This window comes from Scylla paramamosain, chromosome 19, assembly GCF_035594125.1.
Source record: "Scylla paramamosain isolate STU-SP2022 chromosome 19, ASM3559412v1, whole genome shotgun sequence".
NCBI lineage: Eukaryota > Metazoa > Arthropoda > Malacostraca > Decapoda > Portunidae > Scylla > Scylla paramamosain.
In genome coordinates this window covers 5512671-5530157 of record NC_087169.1, presented here as the reverse complement: position 1 = coordinate 5530157, position 17487 = coordinate 5512671, and the positions used below count along the sequence as shown (strand labels likewise).

At 46.9% G+C, this 17487-nt stretch overlaps 1 protein-coding gene across 1 annotated transcript; it reads right to left on the bottom strand.

Moving 5' to 3' along the window:
- Window positions 1-3674: 3674 nt before the first annotated feature.
- LOC135109452 (uncharacterized) lies at window positions 3675-7363 on the bottom strand. Its single transcript, XM_064020830.1, has 5 exons — window positions 6739-7363; window positions 5521-6656; window positions 4183-5379; window positions 3897-4001; window positions 3675-3743 (listed from the first exon to the last, which is right to left on the bottom strand). Exons 1-5 carry the CDS (start codon window positions 7361-7363, stop codon window positions 3675-3677), a joined length of 3132 nt encoding a protein of 1043 aa, XP_063876900.1.
- Window positions 7364-17487: the final 10124 nt, after the last annotated feature.

Below are 17487 nucleotides of genomic sequence, written 5' to 3'. Positions count from 1 at the left end.
ATAAGATATTTTTCACTACTTTTTGTGTATGTGTGTGTGTGTGTGTCTGTGTGTGTGTATTATATATATATATATATATATATATATATATATATATATATATATATATATATATATATATATATATATATATATATATATATATATATATATATATATATATATATATATATATATATATATATATATATATATATACAGACACACACACACACACACACACACACACGCACAAAGGGTAGTGAAAAATATCTTCCTAAGATATATCGTAAAAAAAATATTTTCAGTTTCGTAAGAAAAAGTTATAGGAAAAGAAATACTTTAGTAATATGTTTTATTCAAAATTCGACATGGGGGCCAGCTCTTTCCACCAGCTTCTGGAGTCGTCCAGAAATCGCGTCCATTAACTGCACGTGCAACTCTCGTGGGATGAAGAACATAACTTCCCATATTCGATCTTATTTATTTATTTTTTCAAAAGTCTTTGGTTTAGCACTGTAAATTTTTTCCTTTAACTAACCACAAAGAAAGAAGCCACAGTGTATTAAGTCGGAGCTCCTGACAAACCACTTATGTTACCCACCACGACCGCTCTATCTCCCGGGGAATCGGGAATGCAACCATTCACGAATGACAAGAACAAAATGAGGAGGAGTGCCATCTTGCATCAAAATATTCAATTTCATCCCAAGTTCTGATACCTGGCAAGCTCGCGCCTCTCCATATTTTGTCCTTGTCATTTGTGAATGGTTGCATGCCCACTTCCAGTAACGCGATTCTATAAGGTGATGGAAAGAGCTGGATCGATTTTTTTAATAAAATAGAATATTTATTTTCCTTTCATATAATTATAAAACTTTTTTTTTCCTGTAACTTTGAACTTATCATTAAACTCAGCTGTGACCTCACTAAATGTTTCCCTTTGTGTCTCACAACACAAGGGGGCAGTCACAACCTGCCCTCTCTTTCTCCACACAAAACTACAAGCACCTAATAACACACACACCCATCACTCATAATTTCAAAATTATCTTGGCGACTCCTACACCAGCCTCCCAGTCCCAGGGATGGGACCACAAATGTCCCCAGGTCGGACTGCCCTTCTGACAGCGACACAAAGTGTCTTGACAGCCCCCTCAACTTTTCTTGATTAACTTCTGCAACATTCTCGGTCTAAGATCTAATTTTCAATTTGTAGAACACCACCTCTCCTCTTCTAAACCTCATCTTCTTTTCCTCATTGAAACTCAGGTGTCTGAGGAAACTGACAGTAGCCCCTTTTCTGTTCCCCCCTATTTTTTCTATCCTTATTTTCAATCCAAAGCTGGATGTTGCTTTTATGTGCGCAACGGCTTAACCTACTCTCGTGCCCACGCTCTTGAATCTTCCGAGTTTTCCATCATCTGGCTACGACTACACAGTTACTCTCAAACAAAATTTATATGTGCTCTATAACTCACCTAACTCCTCCGACTATAAGAATTTTTTTGACTACTTAACTTCCAAAGTGGAGCAAATTCTGACTGTTCCCTTTTGCATAGATCTCCATTCTTGGAGACTTCAGCGTTCACTACCAATTTTTCCCTCTCCCTTCTCTGACAATCCTGGTGAACTAGCCTTTAACTTTGATATCCTCCACGATCTAGAGCAATTAGTGCAACACCTTACTCGCATTCCTGACCGTCTTGGAGATACGCCCAACATTCTTGACCAGTTCCTGACCTTTAATCCTTCTGCTTATGCTATCACCGTCTCTTCTCCGTTGGGCTCCTCCGACCACAATTTCATATCTGTATCGTGTCATATCGCTCCAATCCCTCCTCAGGATCCCTTTAAGCGAAGGTGCCTCAGGTGTTTTGCCTCTGCTAGTTTGGGAGACCTGATGAGGTATTTTGCAAATTTTCCTTGGAATGATTACTGCTTCCGTGTCAGAGACCCGTCTTTGTGTGCCCAGAGCATAAGAGAGGTGATAGTGTCTGGCATGGAGGCGTACATTCCTCACTCATTCTCTCGACCTAAACTTTCCAAACCTTGGTTTAAAACAGCTTGATTTCGTGCTATACATGATAGAGAAGTGACCCACAAAGGTACCTAAGCCTTCCATCGCCAGAATCTCATGCACTTTATATTTTTGCCTGGAACCATACCAAGTCTGTTCTTCAACTAGCCAAAAACTCCTTCATTAACAGAAAGTGTCAAAATCTTTCAAGATCTAACTCCCCTCGTGACTTCTGGCATTTAGCCCAAAATATCTCCAATAAATTTGTTTCTTCCTCTTGCCTTTCTTTATTTCAACCAGACGGCACCAATGCTATCATATCTAGCTCTAAAGCTGAAGTATTTGTTCAAACCTTTGCTAAAACCTTGGACGATACTGGGCTTGTTCCTCCCTCTCCTTCACCCTCTGACTACTTCATGCTACCTATTAAAATTCTTTGGAATGATGTTTTCCATGCCCTCGCTGGCCTAAACCCTCGGAAGGCTTATGGACCTGATGGGGTTCTCCGAAACTGTCCCTCCGTGCTTGCACCTTGACTAGTCAAACTCCTTCAGCTCTGTCTGCCAACATCTACCTTGCTGGATGTCATGGATCGGTGTTTCCTTTACGTTACCCCTGCCGATCACATGCGACTCCTGGTTGAGTCTCCAGGTAGACTAGGGTGGGACACTCAAAAGAAAGCACAGTCGTAAATATTTGACTTATATTTACACAGTAATTACAACAAAGGCCTGGCTAGCTATGGCTACACTCAGTGGCGCGTGGGCCGCACACAAAGAAATACCTATTCCTTCGGAAGTGAGGCCAATGCCCGGTCCTTTTGCGTTGTGAGAGCACAGCCTGACGTTAAATTACTGGGTCACGGAGGTAATTAGTCGGCACTATGCACTGTATCACTTATGCCGGGCAAGGAGCGACGACCACGTGGTCGCTGGGTGACTGGAAATGAAATCTTGTTAACAGGCCTTACCACAAATAACTCACCCCAGGCGTTCCACTGGTGTACTCACTCTTCCAGTCTGCTTCGATGAAAGCCAGCTTCGTTGGTCAGGGCTTCGGCTTACCGCTGCACCACGCTGTCCTTTCTGCAGGCTGGTTCGGGAGGAGTCGAGGAGGGCACGTCCTGGGCGCTGGGTGACCTGGCTGGGAGTGAGGCCGAGCAAGGTCGTGCCCCGCTCACCTCGGCCCGCGCGCATTGATACAGGCTCCGCCCACCTGCCCGCATGGCGGATGGTTCTCTCCTATGACGGGGCGGTAATTTATTGCCCTCTCAAAATCTAGTGTCCCTGTGCTCTCACATTACCCCATACAAACGAGGATTTTTTTTTCGGAAAAAAAAATTCTAAGCCTTACTAGCTACTAACGGTTGTGTGTGTAGACTAAAAAGGGGTCTTCGGGTGGAAGCTCAGGTGGCTCATGAGGGTAAAACCCCGTATTTACGTTAAGAATCTCGCTTAGGGGGAAAACTCCTGAACCAGCTGAACCTTCCCGTTCCTTTTGCAAGACGAAATATCGTCAGACTTAAACCGCCCTCCCATTGTTATGTATGTCTGTGTATAACATAACGGAGTGTAGGTGTTCGAGCGTACGTAATATATGTGTAAGAGATACGCAGACGCTACACGAACACGGAGCGGTGTCTTCGGATTCATCTTGGGGAAGACGCAGCGTGGTGTCACCCCTCTCTGGGAGACACGAGCGTGTTCTGAACGGCCTTCAGGTCAGGATTGCCCTCAGAGCCCCTCTGCCAACAAAGAGAAAGTTTAGTGTCTTCATAGTACCATATACATCCCATATTCAAACACAGAACACAAGTGACAACTCATCCTGTAGTTTGGGGTGTAGTAGTGTGGGTGGTTACTCGTCTCGCTGGGCCACCACATAACCTGGTCCACACTCTTCCTCTCCAGGCACCCAAGGCGTCCTCCCTAAGGATGCTGCTGCTAGGGGCGAAACTGGGGTGATTATGTGCAGGTACCCCACAAAGTAGGGACACCTGGTGCTGGAATGGGTAGGCATTATGCATGACATGTAAACATAGGCACACTCCTTCAGACCGATCTAGAATATAACTTAGTTACCTAACCAGACGCATGGCAAGATCATCTCTTTACTGAGGTGAAGAGGTACTACTCGCTCGTCTCAGCCGATGCGCTAGTCCCTTCTAAAAGGCGAGACAGCACGTCGGCCCCGACATTGTCTCGGCCACGGATGTACTGAACTCGCATCTGAAATTGTTGCAAATACAGAGCCCATCTCATTATTCGGGAGTTTGCATTCTTAGAGGTACGCAGTGACTCCAGGGGCATGTGGTCTGTCTGCAATACAAACTCATCCCCGTATAAGTAGAAGTAGAATTTCTTTATCCCATCTACTACGGCGAGTAGTTCACGTTCTACCGTGCTGTAGTTCTTCTCTGCCGGTTTGAGCTTCCTGCTGTGATAGGCCACGGGGAAGATGTCGCCGTCCTTCTCCTGCAGTAACACAGCACCCAAACCTTCACAGGAAGCATCGGTCCTAAGCACAAAGGGCTTTGTAGGGTCAGGCAACTGGAGGATAGGGTCCTTGCACAGCAAGGACTTCAGTGCCTTGAATGATCTGTCCTCGTCGGGACCCCACTCAACCTTATTTGGTGCTCTTTTCTTAACAAGCTCATAGAGCGGCAGCGCCACCGCGGCAAAGTTGGGGACAAACCTGCGGTAATACCCTGCTAACCCTAGGAACGATCGGACCTGTCTTTTGGTGTGGGGAACAGGAGCTTCCTTTATTTTCTGAACCTTGTCCTCCAAGCAGAGGCACTGTCCTTGACTCACCTTGTGGCCTAGGAATTCGACATCTGCCTTGGCCAACTCACACTTGCTCGGCTTAACCGTCATGTTGGCGTCTCTGAGTTTATCAAGGACCATACGTAACAGTCTTACGTGGTCCTCCAAATCCGTAGAATGAATCAGTACGTCATCTACGAAAACCTCGACCCCATTCAGGTCACCTAGTACCTGTCTTATTCGGCGGTTGAAGACCGCGGGAGAATTGGCAAGGCCGAAAGGAAGGACCCGATATTGATAGAGGCCGCTGGGGGTGGCAAAAGCCGTTATTTTCCTTGACTCGGGGTCAAGCGGGATCTGAAAGAATCCTTTCGTGAGGTCCAGTTTGCTAAACACCCTCGAGTGTGACAGCCGGCTAAATATCTCCTGTTGGTCGAACATGGGCTCTGCGTCTATTTGTGTTACTGCGTTAATCCTTCGGAAGTCACCGCAGATCCTAACACTACCGCCTTTCTTGCGTACGACGACCATAGGACTACAGTACGGAGAATCGGATCTCTCGATAATGCCTAAGTCCTCCATTTCCTGTATTTCCTCAGCCACAGCGTCCCTAAGCTGCAGAGGGACCTGATAGGGTTACACCTTCACTGGCTTTCGGTTCGTTAGGGTGATCTTGTGTGGCGACACCCAGGCCACGCGAGGCTTGTCAGAAAAGACCTCCGCGTATTCACCTAGAAGATCCTTTATTATCGATACTTCCTCAGGTGTTAGCCTTTCAGATAATGTGACGTCATCTACGGTCTCCGTCTGACGCTTTTGTACAGTGAGAGGACCATCTCCTACGTCCTCTGCATCGTGAATCACAGCTGCACTACATTTGATCTCACCTTCCTCCTTCGCAGCTGTTGAGAGGGAAAAAATATCACGCACGGCTTTCAAACAGGTGGCCCTATCCTCAGCATATGCTGGTTCCTGAGCGCCAGCGCTACCAGAGATGGTAGGCGCATGATACTCCTTAAGCATGTTAATGTGAAGACGTTTCCGTTTCCCATCAATCAATACTACATAATTTAAGTCGGAGACGCGTTCTAGGACCTCATAAGGCCCCTTCCACTGCGCCAGCAACTTATTATGAGCAGTGGGTAGGAGTACTAAGCACTCCTGGCCAGGCTGCAGTGTGCGTAGTCGCGCATTGCGATCATAATGGGCCTTTTGTACCTCCTGGGCCTTCAGGAGTTCTTCCTTGGCCATACGACAGGTTTCCCTAAGTCTGCCAGCCAGGTTTATAACATACTCGTATGTCGTACGTACCTCCGGACTTGGCACGTCCTCGTCCCATAGCTCTCTCAGCACTTGGAGTGGACCGCGCACTGCTCTTCCATAGAGTAGCTCGAAAGGCGAGAACTTCAGAGTACTCTGCGGTGCTTCCCTGTATGCGAACAGGAGAGGAGCCACAAATCTCGGCCATTCCTTGGGTTGCTCGGCGGCCAGCCGCTTGAGCATTTTTTTCAGTGTGCCGTTGAACCTCTCACACAGACCGTTACCCATGGGATGGCAGGGTGTCGTGTTAAGGCCCTTCACAGAAAGAATCCTAAACGTCTCGTCCATCATGGCAGACGTAAACTGAGTGCCTCGGTCACTCAGCACCTCCTTGGGAATGCCCACACGGCAGAATATCCCTACCAGCGCTTCAGCCACTGTGGTGGCCTCTATATTTTTCAGAGGTACTGCTTCAGGCCAATGGGTGCTGAAGTCCACACACGTGAGTAGATATTTTGATCCGTCAGTCGCGCGTGGCGTGATCGGCCCAACAATATCTACAGCTACCCTCTCAAATGGTTCGGATATAAGGGGCATGGGTCTTAGCGGCGCAGGTTTCACACGGCCCTTGTCTACAGTTTTTTTGACACACGTCACAGGATCTCACGAATCTCGCGATATCGGCCATCACGCCAGGCCAGAAAAATGTGTGACTAATGCGGTCTTGTGTTTTCTGTCGCCCCATGTGACCACCCAAGGCCGCGCTGTGCCCCATCTCCATCACCGCGTGGCGGTACTGTGCAGGCACCACGAATTGCGACCGAGTCTCACCGAGGTCGGAGATGACTTCCCTATACAACTTTCCTCTGTGTTGGCAGAAGCGAGTCGTTCCGTATTTATTTACCCTCGATACCCCCTCAGCGGCTTGCTTCCGAATGTTTGCAAGGGAGGGATCGGTCTTTTGTGCGGCAGTGACGTTAGCGCTATTGAGCAGCTCGTCAGGTGATGTGAGCTTGAGAGGGACCACGGGCCGTGTCTCTCGTGCCTGGGCTCGCGTCAGGGCGGCACCTACTTGATCTTCGGTTTGGGTCGCGGCGTCCGTGTTCCGAACGTCCCTCACCCCTTCAACGTTACCGATTATCAATTCATAGATAGGCTGTTTCATCACAGCGGCCTGGATTCTGCCAGTGAGGAATGGCGTCTCCACGTCGACTACAGCTATCGGGCAAGTAGCCATAGAGCCGTTAATCATGACGACTCTCACGTGTTCTCCTGTGAACTGAGCAGGGGTAACCAGGGCTTCTTTCACTACACAGCCGGTAGAACCATTGTCCCTCATTACCCTTACCAACCTGCCCCCTACTCTACCGTTTTTCACTATCAATCCCCGCGGTGAACCTTCTAGTACTGAAGAGGTGGCCGCTAGTCAAAATGGGTGGTTCTGGACAGCTGTAATTGGGGTAGTGTCTGCCGCTGGTACAATATCGTCCGGCGCATCGAGTAGCGCGGCAGCATATTTGCCTGTGTGTGTGGCAGCTCTCATAGGTGGTGTGGGACGCCATGAGCCGGTATTCCACCCACGTGGTGGTTGAAACTTACTACCCTCCCTGGGGTGTCCTTGTGGCTTATTCTGCCGGAAGGGAGACGGTGTCTGCTCCTTCCTTACTGGCTCCGGATCGTTGGGTTGCGCCTTGTTGCCGCTCCCCGCAGAACGAACTCGGGGAACATTTTTACGCCCATGTGCGGAAAAGTGGAGGTCCAGGTTTTCCGCCATTTTGTTTGCCTGTACGTTCCCCGTGGCCTTAGTGGTGGCCATAAACTCAGGCGGGAACATTTCCTCAAACCTATCGCGTATGACTAACTCCCGTAGCGCTTCATACGTAAGGTAAATCCCTTCCTTTTGCACTCGCTCGTCAAAGAGACGAGAAATTCTGGCGTGAGCCTGAACGGCGGTTTCGTTATCACTGATAGCGGCACTGCGAAATGCCTGCTTGGCTGCCTCCGCCGTTCTGCCAAACGCCTTCAAAAGAGCGCATTTCATGTGCTCGTACGAGTTATCTTCAGGCCCTAGCCCATGTACGATGGACAAGGCTTTGCCTGTAAACAGGCTGTAAAATTCGATGGCCTTCTCTTCAGACTCCATCTGATACAACTTGGCCAGCCTCTCGAAACGGGAAATGAAAGCATCAATGTCTTCCCCTTCACGGTAAGCATTTAGTTTCACCCTATGTAAGGCACGAAGAGTGTTTCCCTCAGAACTTCGAGATCGAGTCTCTTCTGCCTCCACACGGCGAAGCTCCATTTCAGCCATCGCCTTCTCGTGTTCCCGTTCCTCGCCACGAATCATTTCCTGCCTCACACGTTCCTGCCTTTCCTCCTCCCGCTGGCGGTCCTCTCTCTCACGTTCCTCGGCACGTAAGCGGTCCTCTCTCTCCTCAGCTAGCCGCTTCTGTATATACTCACTAACCTTCGTCGCTGCTGTTATGTTCAGCGCCGCAATTTCAGGCCTAAATCTCGCAAAGGGATCGAAAGATTCACTGTGACCCTCGGACGCCATTGTCTGCAGCAAAAGATATCAGCAAAGTACTCGGCACCAAAGAATTACTCTACCGTGACTGCGCTTAGTATGAGGTCCCTGTTCGGGCGCCAATTGTCATGGATCGGTGTTTCCTTTACGTTACCCCTGCCGATCACATGCGACTCCTGGTTGAGTCTCCAGGTAGACTAGGGTGGGACACTCAAAAGAAAGCACAGTCGTAAATATTTGACTTATATTTACACAGTAATTACAACAAAGGCCTGGCTAGCTATGGCTACACTCAGTGGCGCGTGGGCCGCACACAAAGAAATACCTATTCCTTCGGAAGTGAGGCCAATGCCCGGTCCTTTTGCGTTGTGAGAGCACAGCCTGACGATAAATTACTGGGTCACGGAGGTAATTAGTCGGCACTATGCACTGTATCACTTATGCCGGGCAAGGAGCGACGACCACGTGGTCGCTGGGTGACTGGAAATGAAATCTTGTTAACAGGCCTTACCACAAATAACTCACCCCAGGCGTTCCACTGGTGTACTCACTCCTCCAGTCTGCTTCGATGAAAGCCAGCTTCGTTGGTCAGGGCTTCGGCTTACCGCTGCACCACGCTGTCCTTTCTGCAGGCTGGTTCGGGAGGAGTCGAGGAGGGCACGTCCTGGGCGCTGGGTGACCTGGCTGGGAGTGAGGCCGAGCAAGGTCGTGCCCCGCTCACCTCGGCCCGCGCGCATTGATACAGGCTCCGCCCACCTGCCCGCATGGCAGATGGTTCTCTCCTATGACGGGGCGGTAATTTATTGCCCTCTCAAAATCTAGTGTCCCTGTGCTTTCACACTGGATGTTTGCCTACATTCAGCCTGTTCCTAAATAGGGTGACCGTTCTAATCCCTCAAACTACGGTCCTATTACTTTAATTTCCTACCTATCTAAAGATTTTTTAATCTGTCCTCAATAGGAAGATTCTTAAACATCTATCACTTCACAACCTTCTATCTGGTCGCCGGTATGGGTTCCGTCAAGGCCGCTCTACTGGTGATCTTCTGGCTTTCCTTACTGAGTCTTGGTCATCCTCTTTCAGAGATTTTGGTGAAACTTTTTGCTGTTGTCTTGGATATATCAAAAGCTTTTGATAGAATCTGGCACAAATCTTTGATTTCCAAACTGTCCTCCTATGGCTTCTATCCTTCTCGCTGTAACGTCATCTCAAGTTTCCTTTCTGACCATCTCATCTCTAGGTAAAACAGTTTCTATGAAGCTAGGTGTTCTGAGACGTCTCCGGCAGTTTTTATCAAGGCTCCGAGCTGCTACCTTTATAGAGGGGCCTTATCCGTCCAATGTAAGGAGTTCCACTAATACCGCTCTTCTAAACAGTGTGGAATGAAAAGCATTTCGTCTCATCAACCCATGTCCTCTAACTGACTGTCTTCAGCCTCTCTATCATCTATTCATGCTAACTACTCTTCTGATCTTTCTAACTGCATGCCTCCCATCCTCCCACGGTCTCGCTGCACAAGACTTTCTTCTTTCTCTCATCTTTATTCTATCCACATCTCTGTTGTAAGAGTTAACCAGTATTCTTAATCATTCATCCCTTTCTCTGGTAAACTCTGGAACTCCCTGCCTACTTTTGTACTTCCACCTTCTATGATTTGATTTCCTTTAACAGGGAGATTTCAAGACACTTATTCTTCAATTTTTGACTACCGCTTTGGAGTGGCATCTCAGTGGGCTTTTTTTTTTATTTATTTTTTTGTTGTTGTTGTCCTCGGTCAGTGTCCCTTCTACATAAATATATATATATATATATATATATATATATATATATATATATATATATATATATATATATATATATATATATATATATATATATATATATATATATATATATATATATATATATATATATATACTAACTTTAATGGCGAGATCAGTAACGTTAATCTAACATGATCATTAACCTTACTGTCCAAAATTATTTTGCCCAATAACGTTACTGGTCTATTAGCTCTACCCACACACACACACACACACACACACACACACACACACACACACACATACAGACACACATTAACATGGAACTTCAAACACTGACTTACTAATAGTAGTTATTCAAGAGAGAGAGAGAGAGAGAGAGAGAGAGAGAGAGAGAGAGAGAGAGAGAGAGAGAGAGAGAGAGAGAGAGAGAGAGAGAGAGAGAGAGAATGGGAGAGAGAGAGAGAGAGAGAGAGAGAGAGAGAGAGAGAGAGAGAGAGAGAGAGAGAGAGAGAGAGAGAGAGAGAGAGAGAGAGAGAGAGAGAGAGAGAGAATTAATAAGCATACTGAATTTTCAGGTCGATGTGATTTCTACATGTCATCAAAATCATACCTACAGCTGCCTTTGTCAATGCTGCTACAAAAGAACAGCCCACTGACACCAGCTGTTAGTAAAATGTTAGTAAAATGATCAACTATTTAAAATGTCAATGATTGATGCATCCGACTCCTAGTATATGCGTATGTAAGGTAACAGAAAAACTAACGTTCAAACCCATGCTCAACAGAATATTATTTCATCGCGTACGTGAATAGTGTATATGCAGTCCCCAGGAGGAATACAGACAGCCACATACATGTAGAATTCTTGAGTCGTCTGGTTTCGGAGCTCCCAGCAGCAAGCTCTCAATATCGGTTGCATTTAAGGGCATAAACATACTAATGATACAAGTACACAACTGACTGGGGCCAAGATGACCAGAAAACTACACCCATCTTCCAATAGTACACAAACCACTAGGACGCAGTGATGTAGATGGTAAAACTCAAAGTCCACCACAATTTGACTGGCATCACACTCAGCCTATCCCGTGACTGGTACTTATCCTGCTTAGCACGACAGGGACGTACTGCCGGTAACATTTGGGGAATAGTTACTAGTAATGGCCTTCTAAATATATTCCCCGACTCTCGTGTCAGCGCTTCAACATTCCAGCAAGCGACGTATGCCTTATCACGACAATCACTGCTGTCCAACTAATGCCTAGGAACAATCGCGGAACACGCGCTTGCCTGTGGTCTCAGAAGCGTCGGTTATCACATGACAAAAGGGGATGAGGGAGAGGAATGGGGAAGAGATAGTGGCAAGTAGCTGGTTATGCACTCGCCACCCTCACGCAAGCATGCTCTAAAAAGAATACAGTCTTGCAAAAAATGTTGTTAATTTATTGGAGGATCTGGGTGAAATTTAATGAGTCTATGGTTGGGGCCAACCATTCTATCATATATCTAACTCAATTCTAAGAACCAAAGGGAATAGGGGTATTATAAGGGGAATGAGGGTGGGTGATTAGTACAAAATTCTTACACACAACGGAGTAAGGGCGGGCGTAAACAATCGTAATTCAGGCACCTTGCGTCTTATTCCCGCCACCCCTATACGGAACCACCATGTCGGGGTGGGGGGGCTTGCGTGTCCCTATGGCCTGGCGAGTGAGGCTAGGGGGGGCTTTGACCCTACTCCGGGATATCCATGCTAACAAGGTCATCAGTGAGGAACAAGACTAAATGGTTGCCATAGTTAGGCTGCCAGTACAGGTCAACGGTGCCGCTCACTAGAGGGGCCACCTTTTGAGGTCGTCTTGTGTTGAATGGTTGGGTGTCTGGGCTAGGATGCGTTGTAGGGGGAGGTATTAGTTTTGTCGTGGACAATTTTCGAGTCATGAGGGACCACTTTTTTAAAACGAGTGGCCTCCATGGGGACGAGGTACCATTCAGGTACCGTTCAGGGCAGCCAGCGCTCGCTCCCTTCATTTCCCCAGTAACCGGTCTCCCTTGGTCCCTGTAGACAATTTATTTTTATAGTATTCAAATGAGTAAATATGAAAACTCCTCTGATCATCGAGAGGCAGTCGACCAGGTCTTCGAAACGTCATCTTCTGGTCTTGATGGTGTTGCGCAGGTGGGAACTCGTACTACCCCCCCCTGTTGTTTCCCAAGATGAAAGACGTCTTGGGTCAGTTGTTGAGTTCTGTCTTGACACTCTCATGATCATTAATGTCTATGCTCCCATGCCTATATCATACGATGCTATTCACTCAGTTATCAAGCCTTTCAGAACAATTTTCCATATCCGTCTGAAATACGATGGCGATTGTCTTTCTAATCGGTGTTACATGATATTTACATCAGACGTTGCTGCCAAAGCTGCTCTTGGGGCAATAAATTATCTACGTCTTGGAGAGAACAACCTTATTGCTGAGGTCATTCGATCAAGCAATGTAGCTGACAGCGAGAATGATTACTGTCCTAATGTCTTTGATGATGCAGAAGAACGAGCTCATAAATTTCGCCACCCACTTACACCTTGCTGGTTTGTAGCATATTATAGAGATGATTGAGGAAATTTTATTCACGCTGCCAAGTGTAGAAAGGGGAGTGGAGTACTTTCTACATATAATATAAAGAAATATGGCAAAGGTGTTTTGATTCGAACTAAAGATTTAACACAGGCGATGATGCTTCTCCATTTATCATGCTCTTCTAATGGAGTGTTAGGGTTCAGTTACTGTGAAGGACGTATTTACAGCCAGGACCTGTACGAACTCTCAAAAGATAACATCCCTCAGTTACGTCCTGATAATGTTCAACGAGTGGCCAAGATAAAGGGAAATGTTAATATGATAATGCTTAAATTTTATTGTTCTCCCTAATTGTGTTAAAAGATCTGTTTTCTCTCTCTCCAATCGATCGTTCATTGCAGTGTTAACGGTGTTACGAATTCGGTCATGGGATGAATAACTGTACAAAACCTTCCTCGGTGTAGTCTGCCCTTGACTCCCATCCTACTCCTGAATGCAAATCAGAACATTATTGCTTCTTCTGCAGGGAAGCTCATCTACCTTCTTGAGCAGGACATCCATCAGCTGCCTAATTCTCTATTAATTAGTCTTGGTAGTGCAAAGCGGGAACTTCTTTTTAGACAGAAAGATGGTGGGACAAATACCTACGCCTCCTCCCTATACTCTAGTTATTCTACATTTACCACACGTAATAAGGCTGCAACACCTTCCTGCCTTTCTCAGCCATCAAATGTTTCTTCTTGTTCTTCTGAGAATGTCGTTCCTTCAGTTACTGTCTGCAACAGGTTTTCTGTTTTAGAAAGTGTCACCTCCTCTGCATCTTCAACCAAGCCCTCCACTACATCTTCAGCAAAGCCTTCATTGTATCTTCACCAGCTACATCACAGATTCCTTTGCACAAAATTACATATTGTCGAAGTCTACGCCACCATGGATTCCCAACCATGAACGACTTCCAAGTCTTTTAAACTGCCACAGCAACATATTAACAATTCTCCCACTCTTCCTCCTCAGTCCTACCAGAAACGTTCCCTGGGGTCTGCTGAGTCCCTAGACTCAACGAACGTCCCCCATCGGAAAATCCCTGACCCAGACGTAATCAAAGTGATTCATCCACTTATGATATGGATATAGAGGGTTTTTCTGCCTGTCATCCAAATAAGACTTTCTCGAAGAGCGATAACGATACGTCTTTGTCGAGGAATCTTCCTCTTATGGTCTCTTCAGGTAACTAGTTAGGTTGGCAATGGGAAGCTTCTAACTGTGGCTTCCCTGAAAATCCCCTTAAAATATTAAAATTCAAGATCCTCCAGTGGAATTATCGCGGTTTGCGAGCCTCCTGAAAGAGAGGAACTCCAGGTGTTGATCTTTAAAGTTTCTCCTGTTTTGCATTTGCTTGCAGGAGACAATGTTCGGAGAATCATCTCACTTTGGTCCTCCTGGGTATCGTGCATTTTTCTTCATTCCATTTCCTGGTCAGGGCCACCACGGTGGCACTGCCATCTTTATTCCCAATGATATCCCTTTTATCCACCTGCAGATTCACTCCCCGCTACAGGTTGTAGCTCTTGAGGTTTTTATGAATCGTTTTTATTCATTTTGCAGTCTGTATCTGCCTCCCAGAGTTTTTATTGTTACGACCGCAACTCCTAGCCCCATCAAGCTGCCACACCTGGACTAGCTTCACTAACCTACCTCCTAAGTGGGCTCAAATACGGGTGTACAGGGTCTCTTGTGACTCGTTAACCCTTCTCACAACGGCCGTAACTGCAGGTCACACTAAGTTGAGGTCGCCAGACTGTTTTACCGACCCACAGACAAGGGAGATGCTCCAAACCGCACCCACAGCCGCACAAACCGCACCCACAGCTGCAGAAGAATCGACAACCACGTCTAGGAAAAAGTTGACAAACAGTAACGCACATATGACCGAAGTATAATACCTCGTTGGGCTTCCACACGCCGTGACAGTCTTCCCACTGCTCAACAAAGTGTTACATCATCAAGCCGCGTAATATCGTTTATTGCCTCCTGGGCATAACTTGGGAAGGGAGTAAAGTTTACTACGCGGCTTATTAGTTAGGTCCTCTGCGTCTGAACTTCCTCAGTCCGCAGTAGCATTTAAACCAAACAGGGAACACTAACGAAGGACACAAGAAACAATTACAAAATGGAAGAGAGCCCAGGAACACACAGGAGGGTCAGTCACCGTTTACTTTGCACAAAACAACTTCTACACTTGTACAGCCGAGAAGTCACTTCCCTGGGTGTAGTGTGTAGTTCACTACTACACTTACTAGCAGACTACGACGGAGACTCCTGTTCTGTATAATTGGACCGAGGCGTACGGCCGATAATAACTCATTTATCCCCCTTTAGGCAACTAACCCGGCTACCTAGTATCCCGCCATAGTATCTGGTAAATACGCGAGCACGTCTGCTCCTTCCAAAAAACATGGTTGCGTCTGGCGTGAGAAAATGCTGCAAACGTCTTCCCGCGCTGCTGCTAAAGGATTTGGGGGGCGTACAACATACATACATACAGATACGCGCCCACGCCAGCTCCTCGCGCTGTCCCTACTGGAATGAAACACTTTACTCCTAAAATTTTTCATGAGCAAACAAAAGGAGCCAGATGAATAGTGATTATTTCAAGGTCAACGGCAACTCTTCTGATGTAAACTGTGTGTGACTTAAACTGATTGATCAACGGGAAATAAGGTAAATTAATCGGGGAATGAAAGTGTCTGGGCGCGGAAATTCTTATGATGTGAAAATTTTAATATGAAATAGCGGCCTCTCAGCATGGTGCAGCTGGCGTCTGGACCCAGCTCTCTCTCTCTCTCTCTCTCTCTCTCTCTCTCTCTCTCTCTCTCTCTCTCTCTCTCTCTCTCTCTCTCTCTCATTATCTTTTCTTTTTCATTATTCTTACTTTCTTCATTGCGTTATCTCGCTGTACACTATACAACCCCTCATAAAAGGAAAGTTTTCGGAAGCTATACAAAAGCTTATTAAAATTTTGGAAATATACAAATTCACAATCAACATACAACTAATAGGGCGTAACATCAAACTCAAACAAAGGGTGGGTACAAACTATGAAGTATCAAACACTAGTACAGCACTGATATAAATGGATAGTTCAACAGAAAATAACAGGGCTCCCATTTGGCCCTCCAACTCAGACTGCCGTTTTTTCTTTCTTCTTCTACTCCTCCCAGACCAGTCTTTGGTACTACGCCAGAACCTGTGGTCTTCACGGCTCCACTGGTGCGCAAGCTTTCCCCTGGAGGACATCTTATTGAGATCTCTTTTCCAGTAGCCATATATGTGCCAACTCTCCCTGTGATTCTGGTCACTCCTCGGTCCTCTACCTTCTCTACTTCTCCAACTCTCAACTCTCTTCCTCTCTTCACTACTTACTCTTCTCCATCTGTATCTTCTCCACACAATACAAACTTTAGAGTCACCATGCAAAGATATCTCTGCATCTTTGCACCACACAATGAGCTCACCAGGACCGTAGTCTCCTGTGGCAACATCACAGCAGGGCCAGTCAAAATATATCCCGGCAAAAGAATACTCTCACATGGGCCTGCACTGCCCACACCACCCCTGCTTGCTCGCTCCTGGCTCCATGGAGCTTCAGTGCCACACCCATAAAATCGATAAAAAAAGATGCCACTTTCTTGGCAAATCTTAGAGGCGTCCTTAGGCCGCTCTCAACTAAACAATATACTCTTTCCCAGATGTGGCAACACCAAGCGTGCGTCTCACTGTCATACGCAACACTACTACGCCCCATTCCTCCCGCTGGCTGTAATGACACAGGTATCGTCACAGCGAGAAGATGGCTGCTCCTTTCCAGGACGCAGCACACATATAACCACACAAGGAGCCAAACACCCACAAGTGACCATCATAAAACAAACTCCGGCTCCAACGTGAGCCCGGACAACGTGCCACTGGTTCCAGCAACTACTTCCTTGTGCAAATATTTCCCATTAGACCCGATACCTTGTCGCTTCGAGAAAGCCGATATCCTCTAACACATACTACACTTTTCGGGCCCAGCACCTGAAAGGTAACAACAGCTTGGCCAACAGCAACCCTCAGCAACACTGAGGATGCTTCACAAGCAGCCAACAACACACTTACAGGCAGCTTAATTCAGCGCTGCCGCTCGATGCGGAGCCGTAACGCTCGCGTCAAATACATCGTAATTTGCCCTGGAAGGAGGAATCGGACGACCAACACAACAAACAATACTCATTTCAGGGGAAACAGCAGCGGCCATAACACAACATATAGGAGCCCCAGACGTGAGGTCATCAGGCTTGCCAGCCTGGCCCGCGCGGTTTCGCCCAACAATCAAGGTCACACCCGACCACCAAGACCGCAACACACGCTCCCGAGTCATCCCGCCTCCAAAACAGCCAAGCATCAGGCCGCTACATGCGTCTAGCAACCGTGCCTCCTTGAAGTTGTGGTTGCCGCCTCTAAGAAGGGTGAGATAACTTCTGCAACTTTTCGCCTATGGACGTATGTATGTCCATGTGCAGAGGCGCCGCTCACAGACTACACTGGCCC